Genomic DNA, 22,593 nt, shown 5'->3' with positions numbered 1-22,593 from the left:
TGGACATTCAGTTTGTACTTGATCCTTATGCCTGTGCCACATACATTGTTTCTTACATTAGCAAATCTCAAAGAGGAATAAGTGCTATGCTTGAGAAGGCATCTCAAGAAGCTGCAGAGGGAAATATGGATCTTAAGCGCCAAGTTAGACATATTGGAAACAAGTTCTTAAACTTTGTTGAGGTCAGTGCACAAGAAGCAAGCTACTTAATTCTTCAGATGCCACTTACACAATCCAGCAGAGAAGTTGTTTTTATCAATACCTCACCACCTGAAGACAGAGTATTCTTACTCAAACATCAAGATGAATTGAATGAGTTACCAAAAGACTCAACTGACATTAAGGCAGATGGTATGATACAGAGATATGCAAGAAGACCAAAACAACTAGAAAATTGGTGTTTAGCTGATGTTGTTTCTGAGTTGGAAGTCACTTTTCCAAAAGAAATGGAAAAAGAACTGCATGAGGAAATGAATGAGGATAACCCAGAAGAAAATTCTGAAGAAAATATTTTCACTGATCAGGATGTTTTAGTTCATTTAAAAAATGGAATTAAGATCAGAAGACGAAAAAACAAACGGGTTATTAGATACGTTGGATACAGCCAAAAAACAAATTCTGAACAGTATTACAGAGAAAGAATTCTCCTCTTTCTGCCATGGAGAAATGAGAATGCTGACTTGCTTGGTACTTATCAAACTTATGAACAGCATTACAGGCAAAAATCAAGTATAATAAACATGAAACAAAAGCAGTATGAACATTTTGTTGAGGAATTGGAACAAGCTCGACTTCAAGCTGAAGAAGATCTTGATGATATGGAGACAGTAGCACCAAATACAGAACATGCTGAGGCAGAAGATGCAGAGATAGGTTCTGAACCATCTGAGGAATTTGTTCATTATGATCCTGATACAATTCAACACAGAGATTTTGATATTGGTCCAGAACTGGGCATGTCCTCAAAAGTATCTGAGACAGAAATGAGTGCTGTTCGTATTCCTGATGAGCAGTATTATAAACTTCTGCAATCCCTGAATACAAAGCAAAGAGAATTTTACAATCATGTAACAAACTGGCTTCAACACAAAGATGAGCCATTGTATGCTTTTCTTACTGGTGGGGCAGGTGCAGGAAAATCAGTGGTTATTGATGCCATTTTTCAAACATTACACAGATTACTGTACTCAAAAGAAGGTGAAAATCCAGATGATATAAGAATATTGCTCTGTGCTCACACTGGCAAAGCCGCATACAATATCAAGGGAACGACCATAGCATCAGCATTTCACAGGAAAATGTATCAAACTCAGCAGCACATGAGTGCAGATGAATTGAACACATTTAGGACAAAGTACCGTAATTTGTCAATTGTGATAATAGATGAAATTTCAATGGTTGGAAATAATATGCTGACATTTATAAATGATAGACTTCAACAACTTACTGGTAGAAAACAAGATTTTGGTGGTATTAGCATCATAGCTGTTGGTGATTTATATCAGTTACCACCTGTTGGAGACAAGTGGATTTTCAAAGACCTGTCTAATCCTGGTCAGAGTTTAGCAAAAAATTTGTGGCTTGAACATTTTCACATGCATGAACTAACTGAAATCATGAGACAAAAGGATGACCTCATATTTGCTGAAATGTTGAATCGACTTCGTGAAAACAAGATGACAGATGAAGACAAAGAACGTATTTCTCAACGTATCATCAGGCAAGACTCTCCAACCTATCCTAAACAGGCCCCTCATCTGTTTATTGAGAACAAGTTTGTTGATTGCTTTAATAACAATTTAATAGAACACCTTTCAACTAGTAAAGTAAATGTAAGAGCAGACACAGATGTGATATCACAGACAAAACTTTCTGAATCAATTAAATTAAAACTAGTTCAAAACTTGCCTGAAAACCCAACATCTACTGGACAATTAAGAACCAATCTTGTTATTGCTGTAGATATGCTCTATGACATATCAGTGAATCTTGATGTTACAGATGGATTGACAAATGGAGCTTCATGTGTTGTGAAATACATAGAATATAAACACTCAAAATTAAGACCTGCCATAGTATGGGTTCTGTTTCCAGATTCTAAAATAGGTATTTCAAGAAGACACCAGTACAGCCATTTGTTCAGCACAAATATTAACACTACATGGACTCCTATATTTGAAGCTAAAAGAACATTTGTATTTAACAGGAAGACATATGAGAGAGTTCAGTTTCCACTTCAACCATCTGCTGGAAAGACAATCCATAAAGCACAAGGAGCAACTCTTTCAAGTGCAGTAATCAGCTTAGCACAGACAAAGCAGCGAAAAATTCCTCATATACATTATGTCGCACTCTCAAGAGTAAGGTCACTTGATGGTCTATTCATACTGGATTTTAATGAAAAAAGTCTTTCTAAAGATGAAAATGTTGATAAAGAGATGGAAAGATTGAGGGAAAATAGGTTGAAGCTCTCATACTCACCACTTTACTCAGTTTGTAAAGACATCAAATTTTTGTTCAACAATGCAAGATCTCTTCACAAACACTTCTTTGATATAAAATCGGAACCAAGTGTTTTAGCTGCAGATGTTATTGGTATAGCTGAATCATGGCTTTGTGAATTAGACTCTGAGAAAGACTTTACTTTGGAAGGTTTCACAATGTTCAGAAATGATGCTAATTCTTCCTATGTCAGATCACATCATGGCATTGTCATATATCTGAGGATTCAATTACAGTGTGTGTCATACAACTCTTTTACTTCCAAATCTGTAGAATTTTCTATAATTTCATTTATGTTATTGGATTCTCTAATACAATGTGTAGTTTTATACAAACAACCTTCTTGTACTCTTCAGCACTTTAAAGATATCATGAAGAACCATTTGCTACCATTTGTTAACAAAAATGAAAGAACGGTAATAATGGGAGATTTTAATTTGGATTCAAATACTGGCCAATATGCAGATTTCCTAAACTTTATGAAAGAAAAGTTTGGTTGTGTCCAAGTAATAAACAAGGTAACCACAAAAAACAACACACAGTTAGACCTAATCTTTACTAACTTTACTAATATACAAACAGATGTTCTGCAGGCTTATTGGTCAGATCACAATATGGTTTATTGTGCAGCAAATATGACTTAAGCAAGGCTATTCTAATGATAGAACTGCATTTTAAGTACATACTGTAATTACAAAACCCTCTGGAGCACAACAAGGGCAGTATGTAAATATTTAGTTTCCAATGGAAACTAAATGTTTACAAACTGCCTAGAGTGGTTCAAGCAAAAACAAGGGTTGCCACTCATCAACTACCTTGTTTGTCCCAATAACTTCCATGTAATCCATGTTTAAAATTTTTAATTATATATATAATTTAAATTCACATAAATCTGCTTATTGGACAGTTATTGGGACAAAAAAGTGATTCTAAATTATTCCCATGAGATGATATTATTTAGTTCAATATGTATAGAACTTAAGTAGCCCTTATTAATTCAACAAACAGGTGAAAACAGTGTATCTTTTATATTTTATACTGTTTAACCACAATTCAAACTCTGTATCAACATTTTTGTTAGAAAGATAGTGACTTAATATTTGAGAGAGAAGATAAATATGTACTTAATAGAAATTTGCATGTAAACTTCTGTAATAATGAAACATTTAAATAGAAGGGAATGTTGAAATACTAATATCTGTTAAAAATGTCATACAAATGTATTAAAATGTGGTATTATAAGTTTTATCTGCAAAGTTATTGATTGATTGAAAAACTGTTACTTAAAACTTTATAACAAATAGTTCCTTTTAGGTTTAGATGAAATAAGTAATGAAGTGGCAGATAGCTTCACTTCTCTGTAAATGATTTTTTTTTTTTTTTTTTTTTTTTTTTTTTTTTTTTTTTTTTTGCAATTGATGTTTTTGTGTATGTAATTTTTATAGTATCTGTTCGGTAAAATGTGTACATGTATAAAAATTAATATATTTCATCTCATGGGCATTTAAATCAACATTGATTCCTATTGTATATTAACTAATAGATACATTGAATTTAAGAACAAGAAAGCATTTTTGTGCTTTGCACATATCTATCAGATATTATGCAATTGTTGATTATTTATACAATTATTATGAATATTATATTAACAATATACTTTCATTGTGTAATTATCACATTAGTGTATCTCTGAAAGACATTGTACTAAACAGAACTGTTGTGCCCTTGGAGACAAAGACTAACTTCCTATATATGTTACATGTAAAACTGTTAAATCAACTTTCTGTGTCTGAAAAGACTGGCGCTCCATATGTTACATGTAAAACTGTTAAATCAACATTCTGTGTCTGAAGAGACTGGCTCCATATGTTCCATGTAAAACTGTTAAATCAACTTTCTGTGTCTGAAAAGACTGGCTCCATATGTATTAAATCAACATTCTGTGCTTGAAAGACTGGCTCAATATCTTACATGTAAAACTGTTAAATGAACTTTTTGTGTTTCAAAAGACTGGCTCCATATATTACATGTAAAACTGTTAAATCAACTTTCTGACTCCGTGTGTTACATGTTAAACTATTGAATCACCTTTCTGTGTCTGAAAAGGTAGCTCCATTCTAAAAATACAAGCTCCATATATGTTACATGTTAAACATTTGTATCTTCATTCTGTTGAACATAGTTGTATATGAAGAATTCATTTGTCATTTTAGTTTCTGAATTTCTGAATTTTTTAAAACAGAATTCTTTTTGAGGATGTTAAAAATTGCTGAATTCCACAAGAGCAATTTTGAATTTTCTAACTGTGATATATGCATATAAGTACCACATTCACCCTGAACAAGCATTCATGCTTCTTTTTAGTACTCAAATTCTGTTGATGAAAGCATTTACTTATTTAAAAGAAATGGTGTTTGAAGCCTACACTTTTTTTTTTTTTGAAATTCTTATCACTAAATAACATGTATTTAGAAAATTTTAACACCAAATTATATTTACCAATTTTGTCCAATACCTTAAAACAATTATGCATTTTGAAGCTCATTTATTAAGCTTTCTTAAATTAAACCACCTCTTTTTCAATGTATATTTGATTGCAAAAAGGCGGATGCTATAAAAATCTTTATTATTGTTTTATTTTCTTTTGACCAAAGTGTTTATTGGAGCATGCAAATACAACATTATATTTGAATATGTGAAATAAACAGTGAGCATTGCTTAAGATTTATTTCTCAAATTTGAAAGTTCTACATGTATATGAAAGTCTTCATAAATGTATTCAGGTCTTTGAACAACTTTTAATCTTTCTTTTCGATTTCGGTATGTAAGATTAAAGAAGTTGTTCTTTACAATGACTGAATACAGCTATTTTGTAATAGCATCTGAAAGTTATTAGTTTTTAATGATGTAAATATTTCATTACTCTGAATTAAAAAGTGTTGAATGAATATAGATTCACTGATCATGCAATTTTTTATGTAAGCTTCAAGAACTTTTTTTTTTTTTTTGAGGGGGCATTCTTTTGAAATGCTATTGCAGGAAAATTTACTTTATATATTTGTGTTCTTGCCATCTATAGCATGTCTTTTCATTACTTTCTTGATAATATTGTAAAAAGATTAGAATAACTTTATGGTTCAATTATTTAATTACATGTGCAGATATAATTGTATATATGTACACATAATGCTAAGTGGTCCAATTCAAGTATGTGCATGTACATGCACCAGAACTTAATGAATATTAATAATGGGAACTGAAATTTGTTTTAAGAAAAATGTTTTCAAGATTTCACAAAATCTATTTAATGTTGTAACTGTCTGAAATTACCTATGAAATGAAGCATACACTTTTTAGGTAAGTAAAATGGAAAGAAGAGGTCAATGGCCAGCCCGTAAAGGGAGGTAAACCTTGCTTCTTTCATATGTTATAAATAGATAAAAGTGAAAATTGCTTTGTACTTTGTACATTTCATGACAAAATTTCAGACAGTTGTGTGAGCAATCAAGTTCTTTCATATCATTTGAAAATTAAACAAAATGATTAAGATCATACCAATGATTTCTTCAGCATGCTTAATTGGACACATCAAAATGAATGCAATGGTAGTCAATAAATATCACATGATGATTTAACTGAATATTGTGCACATATTAAAGTCAAGTATTATTTATTTTAAACGAAATGTTCCAATATACCATTTAATTGTAGATGCTAAGATGTTTTATCATTACTCTTTCCATACAGATGTTATGATTACCTTATAAATACATGTACATCATGATATCCTGAGTGAATTAAAGCTTCAATAAATCTTACATATAATTATATACTTTTTGAGTATGTGTCTCATTATACAGTATATTAAAGGAAAGGATTAATTTACAGTGTATCACTGTTCACACACCAGAGTTTTTTCTTTTTATGAATTTCATGGCCCCTGGGTCAGGGGTTCTGGTGTTAGGGTGGGGCTCTATTGATTATATAGTAAAAATTGCATTAATTCTTTGAAAATCTTCTTCTCTGCTCCTGGATATTAAATAAACTAACTAAGTGCATAGTTATAAGGAGCATGGATGCCTCTTCCAAAATTGTGAATTCCATGGCCCTTTGGTCAGGGGTTCTGGTCTTGGGGCAGGGCTCTATTGATATATATATAGTGAAAATGCATTAATTCTTTGAAAATCTTCTTCTCTCCTCTTGGATATTAAATAAACTAAGTACAAAGTTATGATGAGCATGGCTGTCTCCTCAGAAATTATGAATTTCATGGCCCCTGGGTCAGGGGTTCTGGTGTTAGGGTGGGACCCTATTGATTATATAGGGAATATGCATAAAATCTTTCAAAATCTTCTTCTCTGCACCTGGGTATTTTTCAAACAATGGAAGTGCATGGTTATGATATGGAAGAATTGTTCTTCCAAAATCGTGAAATCATGGGGTTCTAGTGAAAGGGGGGGGGGGGGGGGCTCTATTGATTATATAGTGAAAATCCATAATTTCTTTCAAAATATTTTTTTGTACTACTGGTCATAAAACAAAGAAACAAGTGTATAGTTATGATGTGCAAGGATGCCTCTTCCAGAATTGTGAGTTCATGGCCTATGGGTAATTTTGGTGTAAGAATGGGGTTTTATTTATTTAAAAATAAAGTAAAATCCATTTTTTTGAAAATCTTCTATGTTTCTGGGCATATTTGAGGCAAACAGAGTAAAAGTTTTAATATGTAACATGTGCAAGGGTATTTTCACCAGAATTTTGAACACCTGGACCATTTAGTCAAGTGTTCTGGTCCTGGCCAGGGCTCTATTAACTTGTATTCTGCTGAGCAAAGTTATTCCCCTTTGCCATTCACCTTAGATAATTAATCACTGTAAATAATGAACTTGAAAGGTTAATAGAATAAGAGACTTATGCAAGAATATTTATTGTATAATACAAAAAGGACTTTCATAGTTTTAATGATCAGGTAGACTTGGAAATAATAAATGAATAAAACTGAGACAAAAATAACTAATCTTTTAAAATGTTCTTCAAAAGCCAGGAGAGGCCAATGTGAAAAGTAATAATATGGGGTTAAAAAATAGACACTTTGTTTATAGTCTGCATGGTAATAGTGATAAATGGGGGACATATAGATACTAGACCAATTATTTTGTTGATGCTAATCATACTATTTTTCTTTCTTTTTGGCAACAAAGCTTCAGTTATCAGTTTATGGATCCTAATTGTTGTACTGTACTCAGGTGACCGTTAAGGCCCTTGGGCCTCTTGTTAATGAAACCCGCCTGTGTTTGACTTACAAGTTTTGAAATGTATTTTTTAACCCTGTTTGCAATGCATGCAGAAGTTAACTTATAATCCACATTAAGAAGAGATATCGGTCGCCAATTCTTTAAATACAGTTTTGATTTGCCACTTTTAGGAAGGCAGGTTATCACTCCCTGTCTTTGTGAAACCGACAGGGAATCTATAGAATATGCATAGTTTATAGAGTTAAGTAAATACTTATATATATCTTTCCAGAAGAATTTATAGAATTCATATGTAAAACCATCAAGTCCCGGTGATTTTCCGTTGTTTGCATTTTGTAATGCAAAAAGAAGTTCCTCTTTTGTGATTAGTCCTTCTAGTTCATTTTTTTCATCTTCTGTAAGCTTTTCAATATACTCATTTTTATTGTCAAAAAAAATTTCATCATGTTCTTTTGTTATTATGTGATCACCAGCAGTATACAACTCTTTATAAAAAATTTCCTGAGCCTTTAAAATTTCCGAAAGTTGTGTGATTTCAAAGTCATCAATTATAATTTTGGGGATGATTTTTTCTGTATAATTTCGTTTCTCCAGGTTACAGAAATATTTGGTACTTTTCTCCCCTTCTACATTCCATTTTGCCTTTGCCCTAATAACAATACCTTTCACTTTGTCTTCTCTTATTTGCTTTAACTCATTTTCTGTTTTAACGGTTTCTAATTTAATTTCCTCTGAAAGGGGCTTTTCATACAGACTTTGTAATTTTTTCTCAAGCCCTACCTCTGTTTTATCTCTACTGCGTTTCTTAAATGAGGTATATGATATGGTTTTGCCTCTTATCATTAATTTTAAAGTTTCCCAAAGTAATTGATCACTAATTGTACAGCTATTATTTGTATCATATTGAGAAATAGTTTCTGAAATGCATTCTTTAACAATTTGGACATAGGTCTGATCATATAGTAAACTATTATTAAATTTCCAGCTGCCTCTTCCTCGAATTTGGTTTGTGAACTTGAAGCAAATTTCAATAAAAGAGTGATCAGACTTGTACGCATACCCGATGTCGGATTTCATCGTACAAGGTTGGAGATCAGCGGAGATTAAGAAGTAATCTAATCTAGCCTGCTTGCTCTTCGGGCCATGCCATGTAAATCTAGATATATCAGGGTTATTTTCCCTCCATATATCAATCAGATCCAAATCTGGTATCATTTCTAAAATACGTTCTCTGGCGTTAGGATTGTTTTGATGTTTGTAGTTGCTAGTATCTTTTTGATAGTCTAACGGTACATTAAAGTCTCCCCCAATTATAATAGAGTCATTCCCAATTGCTTCTATCTTGCGGTGAATTGAAGTATAAAAGTTTGGATTATCCTCATTCGGACCGTATAAAGCAACTAAGGTTAAATTTTTATTGAAACATTTTAAATCTAAAATAATGAAATTCCCATTTGTGTCAATAATTTCTTTACATATTTCAAATTCAAAGGAGTTTTTAAATAAGATTGCAACTCCTCTGCTGCTGCTACTGTTTGAACTAAACACCCCTTTAAATCCCCATTCAGTTTTCCAGATGGCTTGTGTTTCTGTCGTGCTATGTGTATCTATCAAGAAAGTAATATCAAATTTATCTCGACATCTATTAAAAATATCTCTACGTTTAATGTTATTTGAAGCAAGTCCCTGACAATTTTGGCAACCAATAATTAAATCATTCATATAATAACAAGAAGAAGATGAAGAGATTGTTAGTTATTTCTGAAGTCAGTTTGATGGTTGTTTGTATATACATGTAGACAGTTTTCATAGTGTAAAACCCTCCCGCATTCTGATATAAACACCCTCCCATCCAAAAAGAAACTTCCGCTTTTTGAAGCCCTAGGATATTAAAAAAAAACATACGTTAAATTTACATATTTCACACTCTTATACTTAACAAAACGATAATATGAACATATAATGTTTAACTCATAGATAAGTTAACTGTTTTCATTGGTGATTACAACTCCATCGTCATTCTTAAAAATAGCAGTGATATTTATCAATGAAAATGTAGGTCAGATTTCTCCACGTAACTGAGTGCATACACATCTGGTAAACATGGGTATCGGAGTCACTGAACCGGACGATCTATTTTTTTAGCATCACAAAGGGGAATTCTTTGATATATATAAGTTTTGTCCTACTTCTAACCTCTGGCGGCATTGCGAAGCTTTCCTTTAAGAGTTTTGCCCTTAGGTCGCTTATTTCACGGGGGAGGTCCGGCGATACTCCATATCCTGATCCACTCTTTAATTTTTTAGCCCCTTCAAGTACCTCCTCACGTTCAATAAGGCTGTTAAATCTTACGATTATGTTTCTTTTTCCTTCTGGCCCACCCGGCAAGCGATGGACAGCTTGAAAAAGCACTCCATTAGCAAACGGCTCCTCAAACTTTAAAACTGTGTTCAAAAATTGTCTCACCTTCTTTTCCGTTTCTCTCGGCCGCTCGTCATTTGACCCATCAATACCGCGAAAGACCAGATTCCATTTTCTGCCCCATATTTCAAGTTTAAGTGGCTCGATTCGCTCACCTTTAAGTGCCTCTTTCACCTCAGGAAAAGATGTTTGATGAATGTCTGAAATGTCCTGAATTAGATTTTCACATGCAGTTTCCAGATCACTGACTCATCGCTTTACATCCTGGATTTCTCCTCGAACACCCTTTATGTCCATGGACATGATAGCGAAGCATTCCGCAAGATCTTTTCCTTCAAATCGTTTTTTTAATTCATCCAGGGAAGCGTGATTATGATTACTAGATGGGCTTTTGTCCACTTCCATTTTAGGGTCGCTAAAGGTGAACTCCTTGTCCGCCATTGAGATCGTGCGTGATGGGTAGTAGTCAAATTATTAGGATAATATATTTAGCACCAGAGTTTTGCTTCCTGCTTATCACTCTAAATTTCTAACATAAATACATTTGATAATTGGACAGTGCACATATAGGCCAGACAAACGTGTGAAAGAGCAAATACAACTGGAAATATCCCAGGAGCTCAAAAATACCACTCACCCCACCATTTGTCAACCGGAAGTCTCGATGGACGGTGTTGCCATGGTTACTAAAAATAGAAATTTCTGTGAAATTTCTTTAAAACGCTACTCCTCCTACAGTTTTGGTCCGATTTCAATATAACTTGGCACACAAGTAGACTACACTAAGATGCATAATTTATTGCATCGGTTTTTGAATTCAATGGACGGTGTTGCCATGGTTACTAAAAATAGAAATTTCTGTGAAATTCCTTTAAAACACTACTCCTGCTACAGTTTTAGTCTGCTTCTAATATAATTAGGCATACAAGAAGACTATACTAAGATACATAATTTATTGCATTGGTTTTTGAATTCGATGAACAGTGTTGCCATGGTTACTTAAAATAGAAATTTCTGTGAAATTCCTTTAAAACGCTACTCCTCCTACAATTTTGGTCTGATTTCAATCTAATTTGGCACACAGTTAGAATACACTACGATACATAATATGTATTTCTGTTTTTTTTTATTTGGGTGAATGGTGTTGTCATGGTTACTAAAAATAGAAATTTCTGTGAAATACTTTCAAAACGCTACTACTCCTAGTTTTCATTTGATTTCAATATAACTTGTCACAAAAGTAGACTACATTAAGATACATAATTCTATTTATTGTTGCATGTTGCAATGTTTCAAATCCAAGTGCTACTTTTCTTTTGTTATACAAACAGACCAGTAGAGCTACAGTCTCATCAGAGACTTCTGGTTTTTTAATCTTTCGTTATTTCTAAATATTTCTTTACTTTTGAAGTGGGTAGCGGCATTTCTATGCATGTCCAATTTCGCTGCCGTATATAAACTAAATAATTTAAAAATGATTCGAAGATAATAGACCATACTTAAACGATGTACAGTGAAAACAACCATTGAAGCCATTCAAAAATTAAGGACAACAATAGGTGAGAACAGCTGTGTACCAGGTGATTGGTCACTAATTACTGTATATACACAGCCACGGGTGATAACGGGTGTTTACAGGTGTAGATGATGACACGTTATTTACCGTATGCATATTTAAGTTATTTTTTGATAAAAAAATATACTTTGAAACATGAAAAATATATACTTTGAAATATGAAAAATATACATCCGAGTAACTGAGTACCATTTTTAGTATTCGATACTCGGACATTCGATCGAGTACCCGGTTAACCGGGTACTAGTTGACATCCCTAATGTATTTGATATATTTGATATGTACTAATGATTTCCAGCTGACATCCCTAATGTATTTGATATATTTGATATGTACTAATGATTTCCAGCTCTCTTAAAAGGGACCAAAAGTGCTCATGTGATAGTAAGGAGTCTGTCGACTGTTTGTCTGATTGTCTGTAGATGATCGAGTTTTCAAAATTCTGCTCCTACTTTACCTTCGATTTGATTTCAATGAAATGAGGTAGACAAGTACGGAAGCCCATTTAGAACTTATCAAAAAATAGTTTTGAATTCAATATATCAAATTACTGATTTTGTTAAATCCAATATAATTTGTTCTAAAAAATTTTAGGGTCACCTTAGTTACTCAGGTGACCTAATGCTATCTATTTTTGTATGTCATCATCTGTGAAAATTATGAATTTCATGCCCCCCCCCCCCTCCCCCTTTGGGTCCTGAAGAGTGGGGCTAAAACCTTAAAAATTAATGCAATCTTTAAAAATCTTCTTTACTCCTGGACATCAAGCATTTCAACTGTTGGCATGACTGTAATGAGCATTGAGCCCTTTACCAAAATTATGAAATTCATGGCCCCTTGGAGTGGGGTTCTGGAGTTAGGTTGAGGCTCTGTTGATCATATAGTGAAAATGCATACATTCTTTGGAAATCTTCCTCTCTGCTCCTTGGTATAAAGGAAACAAACTAAGGGCATGGTTATGATGTACAAGGGTGATTTCAAAATTGTGAAATTTGTGGCCCCAGGATCGGGGTTTTGGTTTTAAGATGGGACTCTTTTGATTTTATATTGAAGATATGTTAATTCTTTGAAAATCTTACTTCTCTGCACCTGGGTATTAAGCAGATAAACTAAATACATACAGTTGAACTTAGGTATCTCGAACACAGATATCTTGAGGTGATTGGAAAGTTCTGAGCCCTTTTTCTTTAAGTATTTTACCCTCAATATCTCGAACCCACAAAGATCTCAAAGTTTTTTCTCAGTCCCATTGAGTTCGAGATAACAAGGTTTGACTGTAGTTATAATGATGCCTCCTCCAAAATGATGAATTTCTTGGCCCGTGGGTCAGGGGTGTAAGGGTGGGTCTCTATTGTTATATAGTGAAAATGCATTATTTCTTCAAAAACCTTCTTTACTCAGGTTTGTATTATATTCATATGACCATTAAGGCCGTTGGGCCTCTTATTTGAATTTATTATAATGAATTAAATTGTTATAACAGATTTGTTGAATTAGAATAGAACAAATTGTCATTTTTTTTAAGTAAATTTAATTCATAATAACAAATTTGGGAATTCATAGTTACTGTACTGTATATACCATATTTATTTGTTTTTCTACCAGTATTTTGATGAATGTCAAATAATATTTTGGAGTGGTTACTGAATTAGAAATTTCAGTGAAATTCTTTCAAAGATGCAAGTCCTAGAAAGTTTAGCTTTGATTTTTAGCTCACCTGAGCCGAAGGCTCAAGTGAGCTTTTCTGATCACATTTTGTCGGTAGTCTGTCTGTCCATCTAGCTGTCCATCTGTAAACTTCTCACATTTTCGACTTCTTCTCCAGAACCACTGGGTCAATTTCAACCAAACTTGCCACAAAGTATCTTTGGGTAAAGGGGATTCAAGTTTGTTCAAATGAAGGGCCACGCCTTCTTCCAAGGGGAGATAATTATGAATTTGTGAAAAATTAATGGCATCATTAAAAAATCTTCTTCTCAAGAACAGCACAGCCATGATTGGTCATATTTACATGGAAGCATTCTCAGGTAGTGTAGATTCAAGTTTGTTCAAATCATGACCCCCGGGGGTTGGGTGGGGCCACAATGGGCGATCAAAGTTTTACATAGGAATATATAGGAAAAATCTTTAAAAATCTTCTTTTCAAGAACAGCACAGCCATGATTGGTCATATTTACATGGTAGCATCCTCAGGTAGTGTAGATTCAAGTTTGTTCAAATCATGACCCCCAGGGGTCGGGTGGGGCCACAATGGGCGATCAAAGTTTTACATAGGAATATATAGGAAAAATCTTTAAAAATCTTCTTTTCAAGAACAGCAAAGCCATGATTGGTCATATTTAAATGGAAGCATCCTCAAGTAATGTAGATTCAAATTTGTTCAATTCATAATGGAAAATATTGCAGTGGTTAGTGAAAGTAGTGCGATGTGTGAAAGTTTTTTTAGAACACTACCCACCTAAAATGTTGGTCTGATTTCAATAAAACCTAATTTGTTAGCATTACCTAATCACTACAGAGGGCTTACAGCAGGTGTGACCAGTTGATTGGGGATGCTTACTCCTTTTAAGCACCTGATCCCACTTTGGTGTTTCCAGGAGTCTGTGTTTTTGCTATATTCTTGAATTGTATCATTTATAGGATTTATGAGATTGGTCACTTTTCATTATAATTACCTTTTTCATCACTATATACAAAACCTTGTAGATTCTCAAACCTTTTGGAGTTCCTCTGTATTTCACTGTACATGTGGCCAATGAAGCTGGTGTGAGTGTACCTGCCACCTGTAAGTTAGAGACTTTTGACATGACCATTCCTGGAGGGAGAATGTCGGAAGCTTTCAGATCCACTAGTAACTCCCATGTGATGAAGGGACTGGTCACCGTGTATGAGGACTCCCCCATTACTGAGGTTTTAGTGGCTGTGGGGTATGGCAGAGGTATCTGGGGAGAGCAGATTGTCAGATGGAATAATACCAGTATTGCAGCAAATACTGTCAACTATGATGTTGGTTAGTGGTTTTGTGTAATTTGTAAGGGGAATGATTTTTTCTTTTAAAAAGAATAAATTTTCAATCATTAATATTCTTGGTAATTTATCTTGTTATGTACATAATTTCTTAATTTTCAGGTTATGATCCATTAAGCTTGAAAGTTATGACACTTTTTAGTGATGGGAGAAGTGGTAGACTTGTAGGAAGGCATATCCTATTTAAAGAATATGACAGTCTATCCACTCCAGGTGAATGTGCCACTCGCTGTAACAAGATGCATGTCTCTAAATGTCTTAGCTTCAACTATGACTTTGGCAGTGGCCATTGCGAGCTCTTAGAGGCAATAGAAGGATATAATTTTAAGATATCAAAGGTATTCTTAAATTTTCATTCTTGACAGCCACAGGCGCTTGAACTTTTCAGTTGGAATATTTTGCAAGGAGGCATTAATGTGCAGAATTAAAGTTTTAGCCTTTTCATTTTCATTGAGAATTCAATCTCTCAAAATAAGTCTCAGGTTCCAATTTTTTCTCCTTTACAACTTAATTGGCAAATTTACTCGTGATTTCTCAAACTCACAAACTCAAAAGACTTTTGATCTCAAAGTCAGAATGTTGTCCTGTAACATTCTATTGTAATTTATCATCCATATCTTGAAGTGGCTTTGTGTTCACAAGCTTGATCAAATTAGCAGTTTTACTTGGACATTTAAATGGCTAAAGGGGTTGACATGCAAACCATGTACCATGATGTTTATAAAAGTGTCACTGCACATAGACTGCAAGGCCATAAAACTTATCAGCCAATTAGCCTTTCACATTCACGTGTACTGATGAATACTTACCCTTTTGGGGATAAATTGGTAAAGTATGAAAGTTAAATTTGTCAATGATTATAGATTATAGGATAGTCAAACAGAAAACTTTCTTGAATGTTGTGATCAAGTGTGTGCCAATCGTGTTCAACATTTTATGTTTATATTAATATGTACATTAACAGTGTACTTATCACAAAGATTACTTATGACCCGAGGGTAGGTATTGATCTTGACCCAAGGTCATTCCAGCAAGCTCAAGGTCACTGGCAGAAAATCATTATTCATGTCTGCTACATTTCTCTAATGGAGTATAATTGAAAGTTCGTACTTCACACAAATATTACTTATGTCCTGAAAATGTGCCTTGACCTTGACCCAGAGTCATTCTGCAAAAAAATATATAAAATCTCTGTCCAGTTAATAATTCTCTAATGCATAATATGTCCATCAAATATTACTTATGACCAGAGGATTGGTCATTTTCTTTATCCAAGTTCATTTTGGAAAGTTCAAGGTCACATTTAGAAAATTGTGTATGCTGGGCTGTTTATCTCAAGTCACCTATATTTTTAACAAACTTCCATGAATGCAATCTCAAGGGATGCATAATGCTACTTCAAATATATTTTTCATATGGGTAAACTTATTCTAAAAGCTTATAATATTGAAAATGACATACATCATTTTGGAGAGTTCTTTTGTGTAAGAATTTGTGACTTTTGTTAAGGTAATGTTATCTTAGATAAACTTTGTTTTATTTTATTATTTTAGGATGGACATTACATGCACTATGAAAAATTAGGAGTTGGTTCAAACAGAAAATTTGAATACAATGATTTGGACCTAAGCCATAACACAATGTACTTTTTCAATATTCATGTTAAAAATTCTCTTGGATTTGAGAATATTTTATCTTCTGAATCAATCCTCACAGATTTCACACCACCAGATCCAACTGAAGGTACATAAAATATTTCATTTTACATAATTGATTTAAGGTGTAGAAAACTATGGTGGCATATTCATGCCATCGAGATATTTTTTGTCAACATACGAAATCGCATCAAGCCAAGATAACAATCTCATCAAGTTGAGATACTGATTTTATCGAGATACAACATCTTGTCTAGTCAACATAAGCTACCACATTTTCTTGAAATACTACCTTGACAGGATGAAATATTTGATCTTGTAAAGTGACTAAAATTGTTGTGTGGTAAGTACTGCCTTTTCATTATTGGAGTCACGATAAATGTATACATTTATATAAATAGATGTTTTATCCTTTTTTTCTTGTAACAGACCAGATAAACATCACTAGTGACGTATTAGAGGTCTCACCATGTCTGGACCTCATTCCTAATGACAGACAAGACTGGGAGAGACACTGTGTGGGAGTAGATCCCACCAGAAAGAACCACCGCATCATCATAGATGGAGAGGGATCAGACACTGTATACAATGGACATGAGTTCAAGACAGATTTAAAGTTCACCAGAGCCAACCGATATATATCTGGTAAAACTGTCATTAAACTCTTGCAAAACTTGAAAACTATACGATGTAACCTTTTAACACTTGCATTGTACATTGTACTATTTTTTGACTTCTTACATTGACTTCACTGCATGCCTTTTTCCATCACCAGTTGAATTTATGCAGTGTTGTGAATTCTATTTTACTGTTTTAAAATGAAACTTCTTTGATGGTAATTAATGTGTAACTATTGGATGTTGCTGAAATCTCATTTGACATGAGATTTTAGCAATTAAGGTTCAGTCTTATTTGACTTACAATTTTGCCAGTAAAACTGTGTCATCATATATTCACAAGAACAAAGGATTTTATATGAATTGACTTAGAAATGATGGAGAAAGGTACAAAGCAAAGTCTAATTTAAAGTTTCTCAAATCTCTAGAGAATATATAGATATTCTTTTACTGTAATCTGTGATAACTACACATCATAATAAATCTTTCTTACCTTTGTTTCTTCTTTTCAGCTAACTGGGATGGTATCTATGACAATGAGACAGGATTGCTTGGTTACTCTGTGACAGCTGGAGAGAAAATTTGTGAAGAGAAAATCAAGGCCCATCATGACCCCCACGCTCATCTGTTTGATGAATCACAGTGGACAAACAGTGTGATGATGACTCCATTGGAAGCTCCTTATACCATTCTGCCAGGTTTTTAGCTATTCTGCAGCTAATATGATATTAAAGTCACAGGTGCTTGTGGAAAAGACCCCCCTCCGAATTTACATTTCATTGAAAATATATGTTTATACAGAAGGGGGAGGGCAGCTGTGCATTCTTTATAATGTTTTAGCAAGTTTTTTTGATGTTATTTGACATCAGTAATAAATTATGGTCCTTTAAAAAGAATATTGACCAATACCTTTACTTAATTACTTACCTCAAAAACCTGCAGCAAAATCAAATTCCTATGAACCAATTTCGACTTCTTTATTGAAATTTTCCCAAACTTTTTCATAGACTTCTGGCTTGTCCCTTAATTGACTAACACTCGGAACTTGAAACTAACCCTCTAGGTGTTGTTTTGGCATCAGTTTCGTAATTTCTGCTTTGACATTTCCAAATTTTGTAGCATTTTTCATGTTTGAAAATGAATAGTCAGATTATAGTGGAATGCTTGAACATTGAAATAGCACAGTTAAAGACAAAAATATCTACCGAAACAAGATATGATGACACATTTTGGTGACATGAAGTGGGCAATATTTTGCTCACTATAAGGACTAGGATTATCAAATCTTGTCAGCTGATGCATCTTAGGACCTCGTTGTTGACTCAAAAGTAGGTCATGGTGATGTTCTTTTTTGATTTTACAGGTATTCATTTTCAATTTGGTTTTGATGCATATCTTGGACACTTTGAAGCCTATGATCTTTCTGAATTTTATAGCTAATCAATTTAAAAACATTTAGAAGTCATTATTTCAGATACTGAGAGTTTAGAATCATCAAACCTTGTAAGTATCTTTGGACCATAAAACATATTTGTCAAAAAGAAGGTCAGAGTGACCTATTTTTTTTTAATTTTGCATGTATTCATTTTCAAATTAAGTGGTCAATTTTGGACACTGTGAAGCCTGGGATCCTCAAACCTTGTCAGTTGATACATCAGAGTATATATGACCAAAAAGGAGGTCACGTTGACCTACTTTTGAAATTTTATGACTGTTTAAATATTTCAAATACTAATTGGCTTAAAATCATCAAACTCTGTGCATTTTGGGTTCTCGAAGTGTGTCAACTAAAAAGTAACTTTTGTGAAAGTAGGAAAGAACAAGGTACAGTTTTTGCCAAAATTTGCCCTGTTCAGGAAATCAACCAAAATACTATATAAAATATTAGAATATGTTAATTTTATGAAACAAGTAATTTTTATCTGATATCTTTTGAAGCGCCTGAAATATACTCCTTTAAAAATGCACACCTGCTGTCTTGACGTTCGCCCATTTTATAAAGACATTAACTTACGTTATGAAACATTACAATACGAGGGTTGCTGGGATATAATTGAGAATTTACTTTTTCTCCATAAAAGAAAGAGATCATTTCATGAAAATTCTTTATCAAGAAGAAATGAAACAAATGTGCAAATTTCTAGTTCATATGATTATTAGATAAGTTCCGATGATATTATAAACTTGAATATGTCCACTGAACTGGGGCAGCATGGCTACGTCATTTTAACGTCACGTCAGCCTTAGATTATTTTCTCGTGTTGAAACGATTGGAAAGCGTTAATTCTTTTTCTGTTATTACTTATAAATGTATAACTTTGTAGAAAACAAACTCTCTCTTTTCTTAGTCAATTCTTTGAAAAATAAAATGTGTGTTGTTGCCACAATTGAAAATTACATGAAATGTCATGTACACTTTGCCTATTGTGCAGTACCGACTTTTGCACCGCTGGTCAACATTATTTAGTCCCTAATAATTGATGGTCATCTAGCACCTTTGGTTTCACTCTAATTGAATAATCTGTGAGGAAAAAATATACAAATGAAAAAATGAAATGTTTCTGCGCATCATTATTGTTTTAGCAGGTAGTTTAGTCTAGACAATAGTTCTCCACATGGCTACATACATTTTTGTATACTCTCTCCTCCGCGTTGACGTCATAATCCATTTTGCTGTCGTTTTCAGATTTCTATTTACATGTAGTAAATATTAATTATGATTGGTTGTATTTCTTGTCTAAATTCTATCAAAATTGCATAAAATAGAGTCAAAATAAAATTGAAAAATTGCATAATTTAAAAAAAAAATCCCATTCTGGTCCACAGAACTACGTACGTAGTAGTTACCTATTTTCATTATCTGATTTCATGACTGCGCTGGGTACCCCCACCATTGACTCATTCATATACCACAGAAAAGAAAAAAGATAAAATATTTCTGAAATATTTCTTGCTCTTATTTTTTATGTATGTTTAGAAAAAATGCCAATTTTCACCAAAATACTTTCATTATAGAGAGGATAATATAAATAATCTCTCAAAAATTCCCGAAGATCCCTAGTATACTACAAATTCCGTAGGTCAAGACCTCGTTATTTGTATTCTGAATTACTATACCCCCCCCCCCCCCCATACTATCACACACAAAATTAAAATCAAAATAAGGGTTTTTACCTTCCCACCTAAACCAACAAGAAATATTCCCATTTCTTAACTTTCTATGACTGATAAAAAAAGGGGGGCAGGGCTTCCTCCTTTAAGTGAAAGAGGGAAATTGTTTGACATTTCTCCGATACCTGCGAAATGGTGTTTGATGTTATTTCTGTCCCTCCTTGGGCCCGTTTTACAAAAGAACTTACGACTAAGACCGAAAACTTAAATTGGGTGTAAAATTTTGCAAAATAAATAATTTTGTTTAAAATTGCTAGCGTAAAAATATTTTACTACATTCCTTTCAAAAAGATTAAAACCATTTTTAATATAATGTAAGTTAAAAAGTTAGAAGCAGAATTAAATTTTGGTCTTAGTCGTTAGTTCTTTCATAAGGCCCCTTGTCTTTGATTTCACCCCCTTCCTGAAATGAAATACCCTTTTTGTATGTTTGGTGATTGATTTAACAATCACCCTTTCTTTGTTTCTTCTGTTTTAAGGAACAAATACTGCAAAATCACAGGATCCTCTGCGACTTAATTGTATTTTCAGAGATAACAGTAATTACAATAAAAATAGTAGAAAGTCAGCAACAAAACGTAAACGAGAGACCTACTGTAGCTGATTCTAAGTAAGGAAATTTCACTTTCCTAAAATTCTATTTCGAGATGAAGAATTTAAAAGTTATGCATCTGGGCAACATCGAATTATTTTAGGATTTAAGACACATCTCTCGTTGTGGAAAAAATGTGTATTTTAAGAGAAATAAAGGAAGTTTCTGCACTTTTATGGAAATCATCAAATATTTGCACCTGTGTTAATTATTTCGCTAATCATTATGAATATAATCGTAATATTTGTAAACATAATAGTAAAAATTACTATAAAATAAATAAGAAATTGTTCAGCATAACTTGTAAACATACATTTACATGTTCAGACACATCTCTCGTACTAATACCGAATGACATTATATTAAATGACATTGGAGAGAAGCAAATAAAACGTTTTAAAAGCAATTGAGTTCTTTCACTCCTCAACATCACTGTCTACATCACTGTCTGATTCATCGATAATTTCGGGTAGATCTGATGCATCATTAACAGAGGTGCTCCAATTCCTGACACCTTTCACAGAATCAACTTCATGTCTCGCGTGCGCAAGAAACCACACGACACTCGTGATGTGGCCACACATTCCGACTACTCTGCTCCCCACCTTACACTTACAAAACCAACCATCAATCACATCATCATTATAACTTATCCAGCACTGATAATTTCTAGCCGATATATGTCTACTCTTGATTTTAGCGGATAATGTTCCCTGTATATCATCGCTTACTAAAATCTCGTATTTACCTTCGATGTCCGTGTGTTCGTGTGTATATGATCGAGCCATACGAAGTTGGTATACCCCCAAAGTTAGCTCTCTTATACCATTTTCATCATATTTTGGGAAATCTGGCGCACACTGTTCGGCGTCAACCTTTACCCAACGAACTGGCCTCTTGTCCAAACCCTCTTCCTCCACACGTTTCTGTAGTGCATTTTCTTTTCGGGAGAGATGAAGCATTTTTGCAAGCAATTGACTGATCATCGGATGTGGTAGTGCACAGTGGTGGTCGATACCTATTACACATGGCTGATACAATTCTGATATAATCCCCGATGAATGGTATCTGGGTGTTAGGTAGGGTCTTCTCCAGGTATTTCCATTGTTTCAGTCGAGCATTAGCAGCTTCCACAACCCATCTTACCTATGAATGAAAAGCATATACATATAATCATGATATAAAATATGGTTTCAGGTACAAGAAGCAGTGCTAGAGGAATACACGTTTTTGTTAAAAATAGGGGGGGGGGGGGATGGGATCGTCAACAACATCTAACATCAGTTTAAACCGATGTACATATAATAAAATTTCAGTTCTGTTATAAAAATGTTTTTATCTTTTTTTTTTTACATGTATTTTATTTCATTTTATTTATTTATTTATTTTTTTTGGTGGTAGTGGTGGTGGTTGGGGGGGGGGGGGGGGGGGTATGTTATTGCTGTAATAATTAATATTTGATTCATCTACCTTTGTAACCACTCTAGAAATATTTGAATCATGGGTTGACAGTTGTTTATCTCCCCTCTGTATGAATGACGGCATTTCCATTTGGATACCAAGATCTTCCAACACATCTCCAGTGTCCCTGAATCCCCTGTCCACAACAAACACGTCATCCTCTTTTAACCAGGATTTCAGTTCTTCAGTGTTGTGTAGAATCATGTGTTTTAGAATGCTAGCATCGTTATTTTTTGAATCCGCTAGGTAGGGTCCAAGAACGGAAATTATGTAACCTGTAGTAGTTACAACCATCATGGGTTTGTTTGTGCATGCA

General features: G+C 33.6%; 1 protein-coding gene across 1 annotated transcript in view; it reads left to right on the top strand.

Annotated features, from left to right (window-relative positions):
• Positions 1–22,593, top strand: part of LOC133181486 (uncharacterized) — a 344,223-nt gene that overhangs the window by 235,526 nt on the left and 86,104 nt on the right. Inside the window, 5 exon segments of the mRNA XM_061315978.1 lie at positions 14,461–14,764; positions 14,884–15,119; positions 16,335–16,524; positions 16,866–17,081; positions 17,566–17,751. Coding sequence (XP_061171962.1) covers positions 14,461–14,764; positions 14,884–15,119; positions 16,335–16,524; positions 16,866–17,081; positions 17,566–17,751 — 1,132 coding nt within the window.

The sequence above is a fragment of the Saccostrea echinata genome, unplaced genomic scaffold (genome assembly GCF_033153115.1).
Source record: "Saccostrea echinata isolate AGI-Se365-2 ecotype Australia unplaced genomic scaffold, CSIRO_AGI_Sech_v1 ptg000009l, whole genome shotgun sequence".
NCBI lineage: Eukaryota > Metazoa > Mollusca > Bivalvia > Ostreida > Ostreidae > Saccostrea > Saccostrea echinata.
The sequence above is the reverse complement of the archived record's forward strand: the minus strand, read 5'-3'. Positions and strand labels throughout refer to the sequence as shown.